This window comes from Sardina pilchardus, chromosome 4, assembly GCF_963854185.1.
Source record: "Sardina pilchardus chromosome 4, fSarPil1.1, whole genome shotgun sequence".
In the NCBI taxonomy this organism is placed as follows: domain Eukaryota; kingdom Metazoa; phylum Chordata; class Actinopteri; order Clupeiformes; family Clupeidae; genus Sardina; species Sardina pilchardus.
Genome location: NC_084997.1, coordinates 37,401,632 through 37,416,631, shown reverse-complemented (window position 1 = coordinate 37,416,631; position 15,000 = coordinate 37,401,632). Strand labels below are relative to the sequence as shown.

Sequence of the window (15,000 nt, the reverse complement as noted above, 5' to 3'; positions counted from 1 at the left end):
CAATCTGACACTCACATCACATGTAATTGTACACTCACCAGCATGCTCTATATAGTGTAATTGTACAGAATACAGTGATTTGCCATTTATACAGTGATGTGTACGTTCAATTGGCCGTATGGAACATCAACCTCAGGCCTGTTTCTGCTCATCACAAAGTGGATCTTACCTCACGGTCTAGTGCTTCAGCTGTGAGAGTGAAGTTGTGTTTCCTCTGCTACTTAGAGTCTCAAACACTCCAAACACACACAGGCTGTTTCTCCTGCAGACTGGACACTGCTGTTGTAGACAGGCTTCACACACACTGGGACTCCATGACAGGTGAACAGGATCCCTGAGTGTTTCACCGTAAACAGGAGAACTCCTCTTCAGAGAGATACGGTGGCCATTTTGATACGGTGGCCAGTACCCGTCCCTGGAGGGGAATGGCTGATCTACTGACTTCACTTCCTCTCTCAGTAGTGCTGGATTAGTCCTGATTAGAGTCTCTGGATTAGTCCTGTTCTCTCAGTAGTGCTGGATTAGTCCTGACTAGAGTCTCTGGATTAGTCCTGTTCTCTCAGTAGTGGTGGATTAGTCCTGTTCTCTCAGTAGTGCTGGATTAGTCCTGATTAGAGTCTCTGGATTAGTCCTGTTCTCTCAGTCCTCACCGGTTCTTGTCATTAGTACCAGTTTAGCTCAGGTCCATACACTAGTTTACATTCGGTCCGACATGTCGTCCAACAGAAGCAAGTGTTCTAATGTCAGATCACGAGAGGTGATCTCTGACCAAAGAGTAAAGTCCAGCTCAGGGGTTTATGGTCCTCATGTGTTTAATGATTAACCTCCACACCTGAGACTAAAGACGTTTAGACCCTTAACTTTAGTAATCCACTGCTGGAGTTGGAGAGAGTGAAGGAGAAGAGTGTTTCAGTTCACGATTTTATTGAATGACCCTCAATCACAGTACACGGCATAAAAGACTTCCGCTTTACATAACAAGGCGTCGCTCTGTTCTCAACTCAACATCCATAACAAAGAGCTGTGTGTGTGTGTGTGTGTGTGTGTGTGTGTGTGTGTCCACCTCCTCATACTTATGCTGTAGCAGACTGGTTTAGAAGTAACTGCCTCATCATACCAAAACTACTTTCTCTAGCAGTGTCCAGATATTGACCACACTCCACACACACACACACACACACACACACACACACACCACACAGCTCTTCTCCTTTACTCTCTCCAACTACAACAGATATTGACAACACACACACACACACACACACACACACACACACACACACACACACACACACACACACACACACACACACACACACACACACACACACACACACACACAGCTCTTCTCCTTTACTCTCTCCAACTACAACAGATATTGACAACACACACACACACACACACACACACACACAGCTCCTCTCCTTTACTCTCTCCAACTACACCAGATATTGACCACACACACACACACACACACACACACACACATACACAGCTCCTCTCCTTTACTTTCTCCAACTACACCAGATACTGACCACACACACACACACGCACGCACGCACGCACACACACACACACACACACACACACACACACACACACACACACACACACACACACACACACACACACACACACACACACAATGAGACCATGCTCACAGAAATAGCTGTAGCACATACCAGCTATTATTGTCGTGTTTTTGAATAATCTGTAAGTCCTGCTGTAGTTAACGTGTGTCTTTATTGAAACCTCTAACAACTCTCCTGGCAACTCTCACTCTGACGACCTCTGACCCTGCGATGATGTCATCATACATCTCTCATTAACCATCTAATATAGCACAAAGATGAACGTTGAATGAACATTTCTTTATGACATTGAGTGACAGGATGAGTATGGGGGCCTTAAAAAATGGTCCAAACAGGAGCTGTGGTCACTGACGGCAAGACAGGAGGGACACAAGAGTGCTCTAAACAGGAGCTGTGGTCACTGACGGCAAGAGAGGAGGGACACAAGAGTGCTCTAAACAGGAGCTGTGGTCACTGACGGCAAGAGAGGAGGGACACTAGAGTGCTCTGATCAGGAGCTGTGGTCACTGACGGCAAGAGAGGAGGGACACGAGAGTGCTCTAAACAGGAGCTGTGGTCACTGACGGCAAGTGTGTGGCAGAGGTCCAGTGAGCTGCTGGTTTTGGACTGGGAACAGCAGTGTTGAATAATGAACTTTACTGTAAACAATATTGTTATATTTGTGATTTATAATGAACTTTAAATAATAATGTTTTATTTGTGATGTACAGTAAGGATGCATGAGTCTGAGTGTTATTCTACATGCTAGATCAGGGTGAATGTATCAGGGAAGGCCGTCTGAAGATGGCACAGTAAGGATGCATGAGTCTGAGTGTTATTCTACATGCTAGATCAGGGTGAATGTATCAGAGAAGAGTCTGAAGATGGCACAGTGAGGATGCATGAGTCTGAGTGTTATTCTACATGCTAGATCAGGGTGAATGTATCAGAGAAGGCCGTCTGAAGATGGCACCAGATGTAAAGTGTTACGGTGGAGAGGAAAAGCAACGCTGCACATGAGTGAATGTGAGGAGACACAGTTCCAGTAAAGTGTATGCAAGCACCTACAGTATGTGCCTTCAACAAACAGCACCTCCAACACCTCTTCAGAACCTCCTTCTTTTGGAATGAGCAGCATCCACACATCCAGATGCAGCACTCCAGTGCAACAGCAGTGATGTTGTGGAGAGGGTCTGAAGTGGACGCCACTGTGCTGGTTGTCATGGTGAGCTGCTGGATGTGTCCTGTAGGAGGCTTCAGACAATTCTCTCCCATTTCTGACCTCTCTCATCACCTCCACGTGTTCTTACTGCAATTCTCTCCCATTTCTGACCTCTCTCATCACCTCCACATGTTCTTACTGCAGTTCTCTCCCATTTCTGACCTCTCTCATCACCTCCACATGTTCTTACTGCAGTTCTCTCCCATTTCTGACCTCTCTCATCACCTCCACATGTTCTTACTGCAATTCTCTCCCATTTCTGACCTCTCTCATCACCTCCACATGTTCTTACTGCAATTCTCTCCCATTTCTGACCTCTCTCATCACCTCCACATGTTCTTACTGCAATTCTCTCCCATTTCTGACCTCTCTCATCACCTCCACATGTTCTTACTGCAATTCTCTCCCATTTCTGACCTCTCTCATCACCTCCACATGTTCTTACTGCAATTCTCTCCCATTTCTGACCTCTCTCATCACCTCCACATGTTCTTACTGCAATTCTCCCCCATTTCTGACCTCTCTTATCACCTCCACATGTTCTTACTGCAATTGTCTCCCATTTCTGACCTCTCTCATCACCTCCACATGTTCTCACTGAAATCCTCTCCCATTTCTGACCTCTCTCATCACCTCCACATGTTCTTACTGCAATCCACAACTACTCATCAGTGGCTATGCTCACCATAGGAAGTCAGCACTTAGCAAAGCAACTCACATCACATGTTGATTTGGACAAGCTCTGTACAGTAGAACCAGTCCTGTCTGTCTCATCTCTGGTGTTTGTTGATGCGCTTCTGTCATCATGACTATTTCACACTGGATATCAGGTGTGCTATTTATTTCTGATCATGTTTACTGATGCCATAATAGATTACTAATAAAACTTTAGAACAACATATGGGTGTGGAAGAATCATTGAGTCATTTGTTCCCACATCATCATTTCAGAACTCTGCACTGCAAAGGTGACGCTGGTGAGGTGTTCTTTATCAGATACTGTGATGCTGCAAACACAATTCAAATGAGCACATTATTCTGAGCTCCTGATTACAGTCCTGTACATATTAAAAATGATGTCATTATCTGATACTCAATCTGAGTCCTTCTACAACATCAGGGAGATTTACACTTGATATTTTGATGTCTGCAACAGCACCATCTAGAGGTGGAGTATGATATAGAAGATTCTGCTGAAGGGTGACACTCTCTCTCTCACACACACACACACACACATACACACACACACACTTGTTAAATGCCACTTCAACCATGTAGCCTACTAGCTAATACAGATGGCAGATGGGCACGATACAGAAGATTCTGCTGAAGGGTGACACCTCTGACTCTCTCTCTCTCTCTCACACACACACACACACACACACACACACACACACACACACACACACACACACACACACACACACACACACACACACACGTTAAATGCCACTTCAACCATGTAGCCTACTAGCTAATACAGATGGGCACGACATTTAACAAATGCAATGTGTTGAAGAACATTGCACTTTCTTACAAAACTTTTAGTTTTAGTATTAAAAATAAAGACATCATCAGTCACAATTTCAACTATTTATTTTTTACAAGAAATCTACAAATTCACAATCAACAAAAACAATTGCAGATACACAGGCAGATTGCAGCCTAATGTACAGTATATGTAATCATCATCTGCAGTTCTCTGAGAACATGTGTCCATTCTCTGCTCATGCCTCCCTTTTCTCTACTCACAAATATTTTCTCCAACCATTCAGCTCTTGTAGTTGTTTAAGCTGTTCTTAAAAGTTCTTAAAAGAAAAATAAAGTTCGAGAGTTGATGCTGCACACATGCTACATGTTCAGCCCACAGATGAGTCAACTCAATTGACAATCCAGCTGCACTGTTTGTCCCCAGTCCCTACCACTCCCAGTTCCTTCACTGGTGAGGTAGTCCGTCTTAGGACTCAACATTTCAGCTGCAGATGGTTAAAGAAAGATTCTGTGTAGAGCGTATTCCCAGGAAAATGGGAGATTATCTACAACAGTTTTTTGCAAATGTCTATTCGTACTAAACAGATGAAAATAGTTGAATTGGTATATGACCACCCAACATGGGTGAAGTTGAATGGACAATTTGTCTCACAAGGACCAAGCACAGAGATGCTGGGATGCTCTAGTGTCCACTGAGTTCTCTCACTCTTAGCATCGTTCCTGATGTTCAACTTGCAGAAGCTCCGTGTGTGTGCTGATCATCTGGTGGTGATGTTGAGGAGAGATGTGCTGAGTCTCTGGGTTCTGGATCATTAAGTATACATAGAGTGAGAGCCCCCTGGTGGTTATCTTGAGGAGAAACATGCTGAGTCTCTGAAATCTGGATCATTATGTTCCATCTCAGTGCTGTTCCTCACATTGTGTGGAAAAGCAAAGAACTGGTTCGAGACTTGGCACTGGCTCCAAACCAGCACCAGAATGCTGTTCCTCAGGGCTCATCACGCTGAGGAGATCATTACGTTTATGTATAGAGAGCCCCCTGGTGTTATGTATGTGAAACTCCATCTCAGTGCTGATCCTCTAAGCTCATCGCATGGAGGAGAGATGTGCTGAGTCTCTGGATGGCCCCCCTCTCTCTCTCAGACTCAGAGTCTCTAGCGCTGAGCACTCGTCTCATCCTCTCAATCTCTCTGTTCTTCTACATGAATGACACACACTGCTGAGACAGAGCTTTTTGACTCACTTTTGAGAGAGAGCTTTTTTTAGACTCCCTTTTTGAGTCACTTTAAACAGTGAATTGTAGGAAATAAAAGCTCCAATCTTCCATCATCCCAGTTTGTGCTTGTGCTAATCTTGCCCACACAGCCACGACACTATAATGCACACAGGGTTCACTAACAGGGCTGTGGAGTCACTCGCTCACTTGACTGAAGTCAGATATTATGTTATTCCTGTAATGATCTAAATCCCCATTGATTTCCCCAAGACATGATTATGACACTGGTTTCATATGAGCCTGTTCTACGAGGTCTCTGAGCTTCTCTATAGTCTGCATCATGGCTCCAACCTCTACGTCCTTCCTCTCCATCTGCCTTTTCTTCTCCTCCATCTTTCTGTTGAACTCTGCCTCCATCTTTTCCTTGCTGATGCTGATGTTTTTCTGTAGTTCAGGCAGGATGATCTTCATGAGGTTTCTCTCTGCTTCAGTCCTGGCCTCTCTCTCATAGCTCTCTCTCATCACCTCCATCTCCTCTCTGTGTCTCTCCTCCATCTCTCTCTTCTCTCTTTCTCTCTTTTCTTTAACTCTGTTCAGCTTTCTCTCCATCTCTTCTCTCAGTGTAATCTCTCTATTTAATTCTCTCTCCATCTCTCTCTTCTTCTCCTCATCCCTCTCTTCCATCATCTTTCTCTCCAGTTCTGTTGTTTTCTCATTCAATACTATAATCTCTGTTTCATGCTGCTGAATCTCTCCCTCCATCTTCTGTAGAGACTGCTGCACATTTTTATCTTGTTCCTCTTTTCTCTCTTTCTCCTCCCTCAGTTTCCTCTCCTCCACCTCCCGTTCATTCTGCATCCTTCTCTCTATCTCTCTGAGTTGTCTCTCTGCCTCCTGGTAGGTCTCACTGCTGTAGAATCTCTCTCTGTTTCCTGACACCATCTCTTCTATCTTCTCTAGCAGCTGTGTGATCTGTGTGTCATCAGGTGTGTCCTTAACGTTGAGAAGGTGACACCTGTTCCCACATTTCTCTACCAGCTGCTGGAGCTCCTGGCTCCCTGTCTGGATCAACTCCTCCACATTCCTCTCTCTCAGCCCCTCAGCATGGGTGAAGAGGATCAGTGTGTGTCTCCAACAGCTCTCCCCAAATATATCCTCCATTTTCTCCAGCATCCTCCTCTCCTCCCCTTTAGACGACTCCACTGGAATCACCAGGAGGAAGGCGTGAGGTCCTGGAGCAGACAGACGGACACAAAGCCCCACGTCCTGTCTCAAGTCCTTCTCAGAGAGTCCACTGCAGAACCAGTCTGGAGTGTCCACCACGGTCACCCGTCTCCCAGCCACCTCCCCCTGTCTGCTCTCACTGTGCTGGGTCTCTGTGGATGTGTGTGTGAGTGTGTGTGTGCCCAGGATGGTGTTTCCTGCTGCCCTCTTCCCAGCTGCACTCCCCCCCAGCAGCACCAGCCTCAGCTCAGACACAGCAGGAGACACTGGGGGGGCTGGACCAGGACTCTCTCCTCCCACTGCAAACACACACACACACACACACACACACACACACACACACACACACACACACACACACACACACACACACACACACACACACACACACACACACCTCATACTATTACATCATAGCACTGCAAACATACAGTCACAGTCATAACATTACAACACAGTAACCTCACACATATGGTCCTAAACTGGTGTAGGTTAAACACATTAAGCAACTGTTATTCATCTCTAGTAGACATGCGTCCATCTCTGGACTTGACACTGCATCTGTCTGAGAGTTACTGTAGTTACACACAAGTTATGAGTTCTGCACCCCCACTGACTACCACTATGAGAGAGCTACACCCATGGATGGAGCAGAGACCACTGATGACTTACTGTATGGAGGATCATCTATACTCCTTCTTCTCCTGATGGGAGGAGGATCTGGATCTGGGAGCCCTACACAGAAACACACACACACACTGGATCAGTAGCCTGTTGAACTACAGCAGTAACTTCATCTAGATTCACAAACTTGATGATGGGACCATTTCACACTTTTCCAGAGTGATGAAGTTTGTGAGGACATCTTGGTGACTAGACATACGGTAGGCCCCGTCCCATTTCTCCTCACTTAAATCTTCCACTTAGTTTTGACTGCCCTTGACAGTAAAGTCCCCTGGACCAGGGAAGTGGGGGTGAATAATTATTTCCCTATGAAATGGGACATCACTAAATGCAAATTTGTGTAGTGAACGAACGTAGTAAACGTGCTCCCCTAGGCTATATCACACGCAGCGTCGATGCCTTTACCGGTGAAGCTACTACTGCTGTGCAACCCGTTCTCATTCACAAAAATGCCAGTCACATTAGTTGCATTGCCTCGTGGCACGTGGACTGTGTTGATTTATCTACAGTACGTCTGATTGAACTATGGATAAGCCTGTGATATTCGTGTTCTTGTGAACACGGAACAAACTGAATATTGAATATTGACAGAACTACCCAGATTAGATGTATTTTTGATGGGCAGACTCTCTCGAAGCACTCGGGAGATATCATGACCATCTCCAGATAGCTTCGTAATATATTTTCTAACATTATTGTTCAAAACTCGACAAACAGAAACAAGTGTGTTCAAAGTAAACTAACATATTCCAACATATTTTGAAATTTTAACTTGCTTATTTGTGAGAATATACTTATAGCGGAGTTAAGTTTCCCTTTCGCTTTCCAGTGATGTTTGCCCTCGTTCATTTAATCTCCCACTTGGTTTTGAGCCTGCGTCGGAGCCCACTATACTGTTAGGGAGGATTTGGAGCCCACTATACTGTTAGGGAGGATTTGAAGCCTGCGTCGGAGCCCACTATACTGTTAGGGAGGATTTTAAGGGGGAAATAGCAGTTCCACATTCTCCCTAAAGTATTGGGACACCCTAACCCTAGACGGGCACACGCAAAATCTAGTTTTAGGGCAAGATTCTAGGGGAAGATGAAAATTGGGACAGGACAGTGTACTGTACACACACAGGAATGATTGTCTCCCACTCACCATCTCAAAGTCTTTGTTCTCTCTCAGTATACAACTCCTCATCTCTTGATCATGTTATGATTTTATAACTCCTTATCTCTATCACTCACCAGTCAGATGCTCTCTGTTTGTCTCCTCCAGCTGTTTGTCTCTCTCCTCCAGCTCTTTGTCTCTCTCCTCCATCTCCCTCTGTTGTTCCTGCAGTTGGGTTCTCATGTTCTCCAGTAGACTTTCTCTCTCCCTCTTTTGGCTAGTCATGTTCTCCAGCTCTGATTCTCTCTCCTGTAGGAGTGTGTGTTTGTCTTCTAGCTGTTGTGTGATGTTTTCTATCTTCATGTTCATCTCTTGCAGTAGTGTGTTCTTGTCCTGTAGTTCTCTATCTCTGGTTTCTAGCTGTGAGTCTCTCTCTTGTAGGAGTTTATGATTCTCTGCCAGTTGTTGTGTGTTCTTTATCAGTTCCACATCTTTATCTTTTAAATGTCTCTCATGTTCCTCTAATGTCCTGTTTCTCCCCTCCAGCTCCTTCTGGGTTTCCTGCAGTTGGTTCCTCAGGTCCTGTAGTTCCTCATCTAGTGACTCCAGTTGTGTTCTACTGGTTTCCTTCTCTGTGGATGAAAAGATTGAGCGTGTTGATAATGCTGGAATGTGGAACCATTAACAACCTCAGGCTATACATGATGAATACTGAATGTTGATCACATGTACTGTAGGTGGCCTGTCTGCCAACGCTAAACATTACACAAATATGGAGATAATGATTCTTATCTTATCTTATGATAAACATGTTATAAAACTCCTCATCTCTAGACCATATTATGATTCTATAATACTCCTCATCTTTTTATCATACTCACCAGTCAGATGCTTTCGTTCTCTCTCCTCCAGCTGTTTGTCTCTCTCCTCCAGCTGTTGTTCTCTCTCCTCTAGCTGTTTGTCTCTCTCCTCCAGCTGTTTGTCTCTCTCCTCCAGCTGTTTGGTTCTCTCCTCCAGCTCCTTCTCATGTTCCTGCAGTTGGGTTCTCAGGTCCTGTAGTTGGCTGTTCCTGTCCTGCAGGTCCTTTTCCAGTGACGCCAGTTGTGTTCTGCTGGTATCCAACTCACTGGTCCTGTTCTCCAGTAGACTCTCTCTCTCCCTCTCTTGTCTAGTCATGTTCCCCAGTTCTGTGTCTCTGTGATGGAGGAGTTTATTCTTCTCATCAAGTTGTTGGTTCATCTTCTCCATGCCTTTGCTCTTCTCTTCTAGCTGCTGTGTCATCTTCTCCACCTCTTTCTCTTTCTCCTCTAGTTGTTTTAACATCTTCTCCATCTCTCTTTTCTCATTCTCCAGCATCTTCTCCATCTCTCTTTTCTGGTCCTCCAGCATCTTCTCCATCTTCATCAGTGTAGTTTTGTTCTCCTCCAGAAGTTGGATCTTCTCCTTGAGATTCTTTTCTCTGTCTTTAATCTGCAAATCTTTCATCTCTAGTTGTTTGTCTTTCTCTTGGGATTTTTTCTCACTCTCCTCTATCCTCTTGTCTCTCTCCTTGATTTTCTTTTCTCTCTCTTCTATCTGTTTGTCTCTCTCCTTGATTTGCTTTTCTCTCTCTTCTATCTGTTTGTCTCTCTCATGTAGAAGTATTTTCATCTCCTCCATTTCCACGTCTTTATCTTTCAGTTGTTTGTCTTTCTCCTGAAGTGTGTTCTTGCCCTCTTCTAGTCTTTTGTTTTTCTCAATTATCTCTCTGCTCTTCTCCTCTAGATGCAGTTTCATCTTCTCCATATCTCTGTTCTTCTCCTTCATGTCCATGTCCTTCTGTTTTAGCTGTTTTTCTTTCTCCATCAACTCATCAGTTGCCTTCCACCATCCAGGTGGAGCTGTAATATTGTGTTAATATTTTCAGTAGGCCTATTAAAGTGTTGATGCAATAAGCAGATTGTTTCATTATCTAGCATCTAGCATTATCTACACACATAATTTGCTGTCACTATGCTGCTTTCAAATATGTAGGCAGTTAATATCATTGAACACAAAGGCGCCAAGTCTCATCACACACACACACACACACACAAACACACACACAGAAAGGCTCACTAAAGGCTCACTAACACAGACATACACACATACACGCACACACGGTCGCAGTCATGTTTGCAGACACACACAAAGGCACACAGGCTTGCACGCACGCACACACAAACACACACACAGAAAGGCTCACTGACACAGGCTTGCACGCATGCACAAACACACACACACTTTGCTGCTTTCTACTATGTAGGCAGTTAACATCATTGATCACAATCTTGAGAGGGAGGAGCTATAGGACAACAAGCGGAACCAACAGCAGGAACGCCACCCGGGCAACTTAAGGGGCCTCCACAGTTCAGGCAAAGATTGTTAAGGCAGAACCAAGATACTTCATCAGAAGCCACTTCCTGGAGCCCAAATCGCTCGAGGTGGGATCAAAATCCCACTGATCTATAAAGAACATTCTATATAGATCAGTATAGATCAGTACGGGATAATGGACGACACGCCGTGTGGTTATTCAAAGTTAATGCACGTTCTAGACGGTGATATGGCCCGACGCGAAGCGGAGGGACGTTCCGTCTAGAAAAATGCATTAAGTAAGGGATAATCAACGACGCGCCGTGCGTTTATAGGAAAATAATGCACGTTCGAAGTGGTAATAAGGACCCGACGTCGCAGGCGGAGGGGACTTTACACTTCGATAAGTGCATTATTTTCCTATAAACGCACAGGGCGCGGAGTTGATTATCCCGCTTATACCACTGCTACTATCATTTTCGTTTATATTGCCGCTGTCTTAGATACAACATTGCTGTTTTTACCGTTACATTCACATTGGCGAATTAATATTCAAGTGTAATAAGCCCAAAAGAAGGGAACTACTTCATAGCCGTGCGGTATATAGAAAAATAATGCACGTTCCAAATAGCGCATCACAATAGGAAATTTGACCAAGCAGTGGTATAACTTTGAATAACCGCACGGCGTGAAGTCCATTATCCCGCTTATTCCACTGTTGCCACTTGCGCTGTGTTCGTTTCCGGTGCTAATTTAAATGTTTTAATCGCTAGAACGGTATTGTTTGTAGAACTACTTTTCCCAGACACATTTCAACTAATTTCTCAAACTGCGGTTACTAGTTCTAAATGGATGGTTGCTATGGCCAAAAGCCAGTCGTTAGTTCTAATCTCCCGTTGTCAAGCTGGCATATCCCAGGATTCTGATGAACGTTAACTTTGAAAGATTGCTATTTTTCTTAGCCTACTGCCACCTAACTAGCTAAATGACACCTCTGTCATATGCTAAACGTTACTATGATCTGAACGTCTGTATTTTACAGCTTGTATGTAACGTGACAGTGCATTTAAACTTTAACAACGAGTTTGGCAAATTAATATTCAAGTGTGATACGGGCAACAAATTGGAACTACTTCATTAATGCACACCCTTATAGAACGCAGGACAATGGGGAACTCAACCAAGCAGTGGAATAAGGTTGCTTTCACACTAGGTCCGTTTAGCTGGACCGGACCCGAGTGCGGTTACTTCTGCCGTAGTTGGTCTCTGTTCACATTACATGTTTGTCTGCGGACCCGGGTCCGTTTGCGTCATAAGCAACACGAACTTCCAGAATTCTGTTTACAAAATCACTTGGCAACACAGCAAAAGGCAGTGCAATGAAGAGGACAAAGGTAAAGATTCTTTAGAATCTTTAGAACGTTTGCTTTGCAACCTTCTCCAGCGTTCTAGCGAACCGGACCCCAGACCACCTTTTCAGGCGGACCCGGGTCCGGTCCCGGGTCCGCACCCGAGTTCGGTACGGTTGCGTTCACACTATCAAAAACAACAGAACCATCGGCCCAAACGAACCCGGGTCCGGTCCAGCGGACCTAGTGTGAATGGGCCCTCAGTGTCAACATTCCCCTTCATGCAGAGACGTTTATAACACCCGCATTCTGAACACAAATGAACATAAAGCAGACGTCTGTGCAACCATAAGGGCGTTTCTACCAGAACACCAAACGCGGTTTTAAAAGCCATAAGACCTACTCAGAGTGCAGCAGAAGTGCCATTCACTTTTTTTTAAAGGTAAAGAAACTCTGTAAGGGACATTTGAAAGTGAAGATGAAGGGAACAGTGTATATTTGCTCTCCCCTGCAGGACACACACACACACACACACACACAAACACTAGCTGAGTATCTGACTTTCTTGTGCTTGTTTGATCACACAGACAACCTGACGCAGTCACCACATAGCAGATCTCCACCAATCACCTCTCCTGCTCACTCATCAGTCATCAGATCTCCACCAATCATCTCTACTGCTCACTCATCAGTCATCAGATCTCCACCAATCATCTCTCCTGCTCACTCATCAGTCATCAGATCTCCACCAATCATCTCTACTGCTCACTCATCAGTCATCAGATCTCCACCAATCATCTCCACTGCTCACTCATCATCAGATCTCCACCAATCATCTCTACTGCTCACTCATCAGTCATCAGATCTCCACCAATCACCTCTCCTGCTCACTCATCAGTCATCAGATCTCCACCAATCACCTCTACTGCTCACTCATCAGTCATCAGATCTCCACCAATCATCTCTCCTGCTCACTCATCAGTCATCAGATCTCCACCAATCATCTCTACTGCTCACTCATCAGTCATCAGATCTCCACCAATCATCTCTACTGCTCACTCATCAGTCATCAGATCTCCACCAATCATCTCTCCCACTCACCCAGAGACTGAACAGATTCCTCCATTCTCTTCCTCTCTTCAGCAGTGATCTCCTTCTGCACTGTAATACCAGAGTAGAGAGATGAGCAACAGACATGAACACATCTGGAACACACACAGTTAACAAAATTGTTTAGATTATGTGTGTGTGTGTGTGTGTGTGCATATATTCTATCACCCTACAACAACAACAAAGTCCGATTTGCACATTTAGGTGTTTATTTCATGACATTTTGTCTACTCGCGCCTATATATTTCTCCTAATTTCACCAAAAGTTCCCATTCTAAAGTGTCATGTACTACCGCGACCGTGATCCAAATCATATCGTGTGTGTTGGAAAGCCCTGTTTCTCCTACATGATGCTATGCAATCCAAATATAGACATTTCCTTTGTATTAGCAACCAATTGTGAAAGTTCAAAGGGGAGTCTAGGCTTGGAACGGTATGCCATTGGCTGTGTTTCAAGGCTGTTTTCTCAAAACGAGTTTCCTCACCCAATCTGTGCGGGTCATTTGTGACCCATGTGTTCAAATGTAATTTAGGCACATAAAAAGAGTTAGAATTCAATTAGTATCCATCAATTAATGAAAATAATGGTTGATGTTTGGAAAAAACTAAGTAAGTGATGGAAACCTGGAATATTAAATGACAAATTACATTATTTTCTTAAAAATAAGCTAAGAAACCCTAACCCTTCAACAAAACTCCATAGAAAATAAATACGGGTCACTTGTGACCCATGTTATGCATTAGAGGGGTAGTGACATAAAAAGTGTTTTTATTTAAAACGTTTAAGAGAACAAAAATAAAATGTAGTCTTGTAATGAACAAAAACAAGGTAATTGAGGAATTCATGGAGTGCTGGGTCATGAAAATAAGTTATAGCTGAGTTACAGAAAAAATAAACTCGTCCGGGTCACTTGTGACCCATGTTATGCATTAAAGTTAAACATTAAATTACAAAAAAACGTGTAATATTTTTTTTTTCTTACGTTGATGTAAGTAATCAACTGGGGAAGTTTCATAGTGATATCTTCTAGTTAAAAATGTTACCCTATTCGCCTGTAGAGTCTCGCCTTAACCAAGAACTGAAGGATGTGTTTAGATTGTGTGTGTGTGTGTGTGTGTGTGTGTGTGTGTGTGTGTGTGTGTGTGTGTGTGTGTGTGTGTGTATCTATACATCTTCCTATTTCAGTACAGTCTGGGCTACCCACGATGGTGGTATACTAACTCTACGGCAATGTACACAAATGTTTGTACTAACATAATAGCTAACTTTAGACTATGTTACAATGTCAGCCCTAAATTGTACATTTGTTCACATTTCAGAACCGGATTACTCAGCAGCTGCTTAATGCAGAGATATGCTGTACATCCTACTCAGTAAGGCCTGCTGTTTATTTTGATATGGTTGCGCTGAATGAATGTGTGACATATTTCAGCAATGGGCGCACAGGGCTGTGTACTGCAGAATGTAAATATGATTCAGGCAAGTTCAATGTTGATATTCTTGCAAACTATTTAGCACAGCAAGTTGGCAGGACCTCCATCGGAAAGCTTAGACTTCACTCGTTCATGTGATATGCACTGTGACATTTCTGCGATGAACAGGCTACTAGAAATTTAGGCTGGATTTTCCTGGGGCACAGTAAACTGAATTGTTTGGCTTTCCGATGGATGGGATGTTGTGATGTACAGTAGCCGTAACGTTAGC

At 44.0% G+C, this 15,000-nt stretch overlaps 2 protein-coding genes across 3 annotated transcripts in view; both read right to left on the bottom strand.

Moving 5' to 3' along the window:
* Positions 1-4,370: 4,370 nt before the first annotated feature.
* Positions 4,371-14,316, bottom strand: LOC134079196 (trichohyalin-like). 2 transcript variants are annotated; one of them, XM_062535393.1, is made up of 5 exons: positions 13,287-14,316; positions 9,384-10,382; positions 8,640-9,134; positions 7,396-7,458; positions 4,371-7,022 (listed from the first exon to the last, which is right to left on the bottom strand). In XM_062535393.1, exons 1-5 carry the CDS (start codon positions 13,309-13,311, stop codon positions 5,776-5,778), a joined length of 2,829 nt encoding a protein of 942 aa, XP_062391377.1. In that variant the 5' UTR covers positions 13,312-14,316; the 3' UTR covers positions 4,371-5,775. The 2 variants fall into 2 exon arrangements, with proteins under 2 accessions (XP_062391377.1, XP_062391378.1); XM_062535394.1 differs by having other exon boundaries at positions 7,396-7,449.
* Positions 13,460-15,000, bottom strand: part of LOC134079072 (butyrophilin subfamily 2 member A2-like) — a 20,476-nt gene continuing 18,935 nt past the window's right edge. Inside the window, exon 6 of the mRNA XM_062535241.1 lies at positions 13,460-13,464. Coding sequence (XP_062391225.1) covers positions 13,460-13,464 — 5 coding nt within the window. The remainder of the gene's footprint in view (positions 13,465-15,000) is intronic.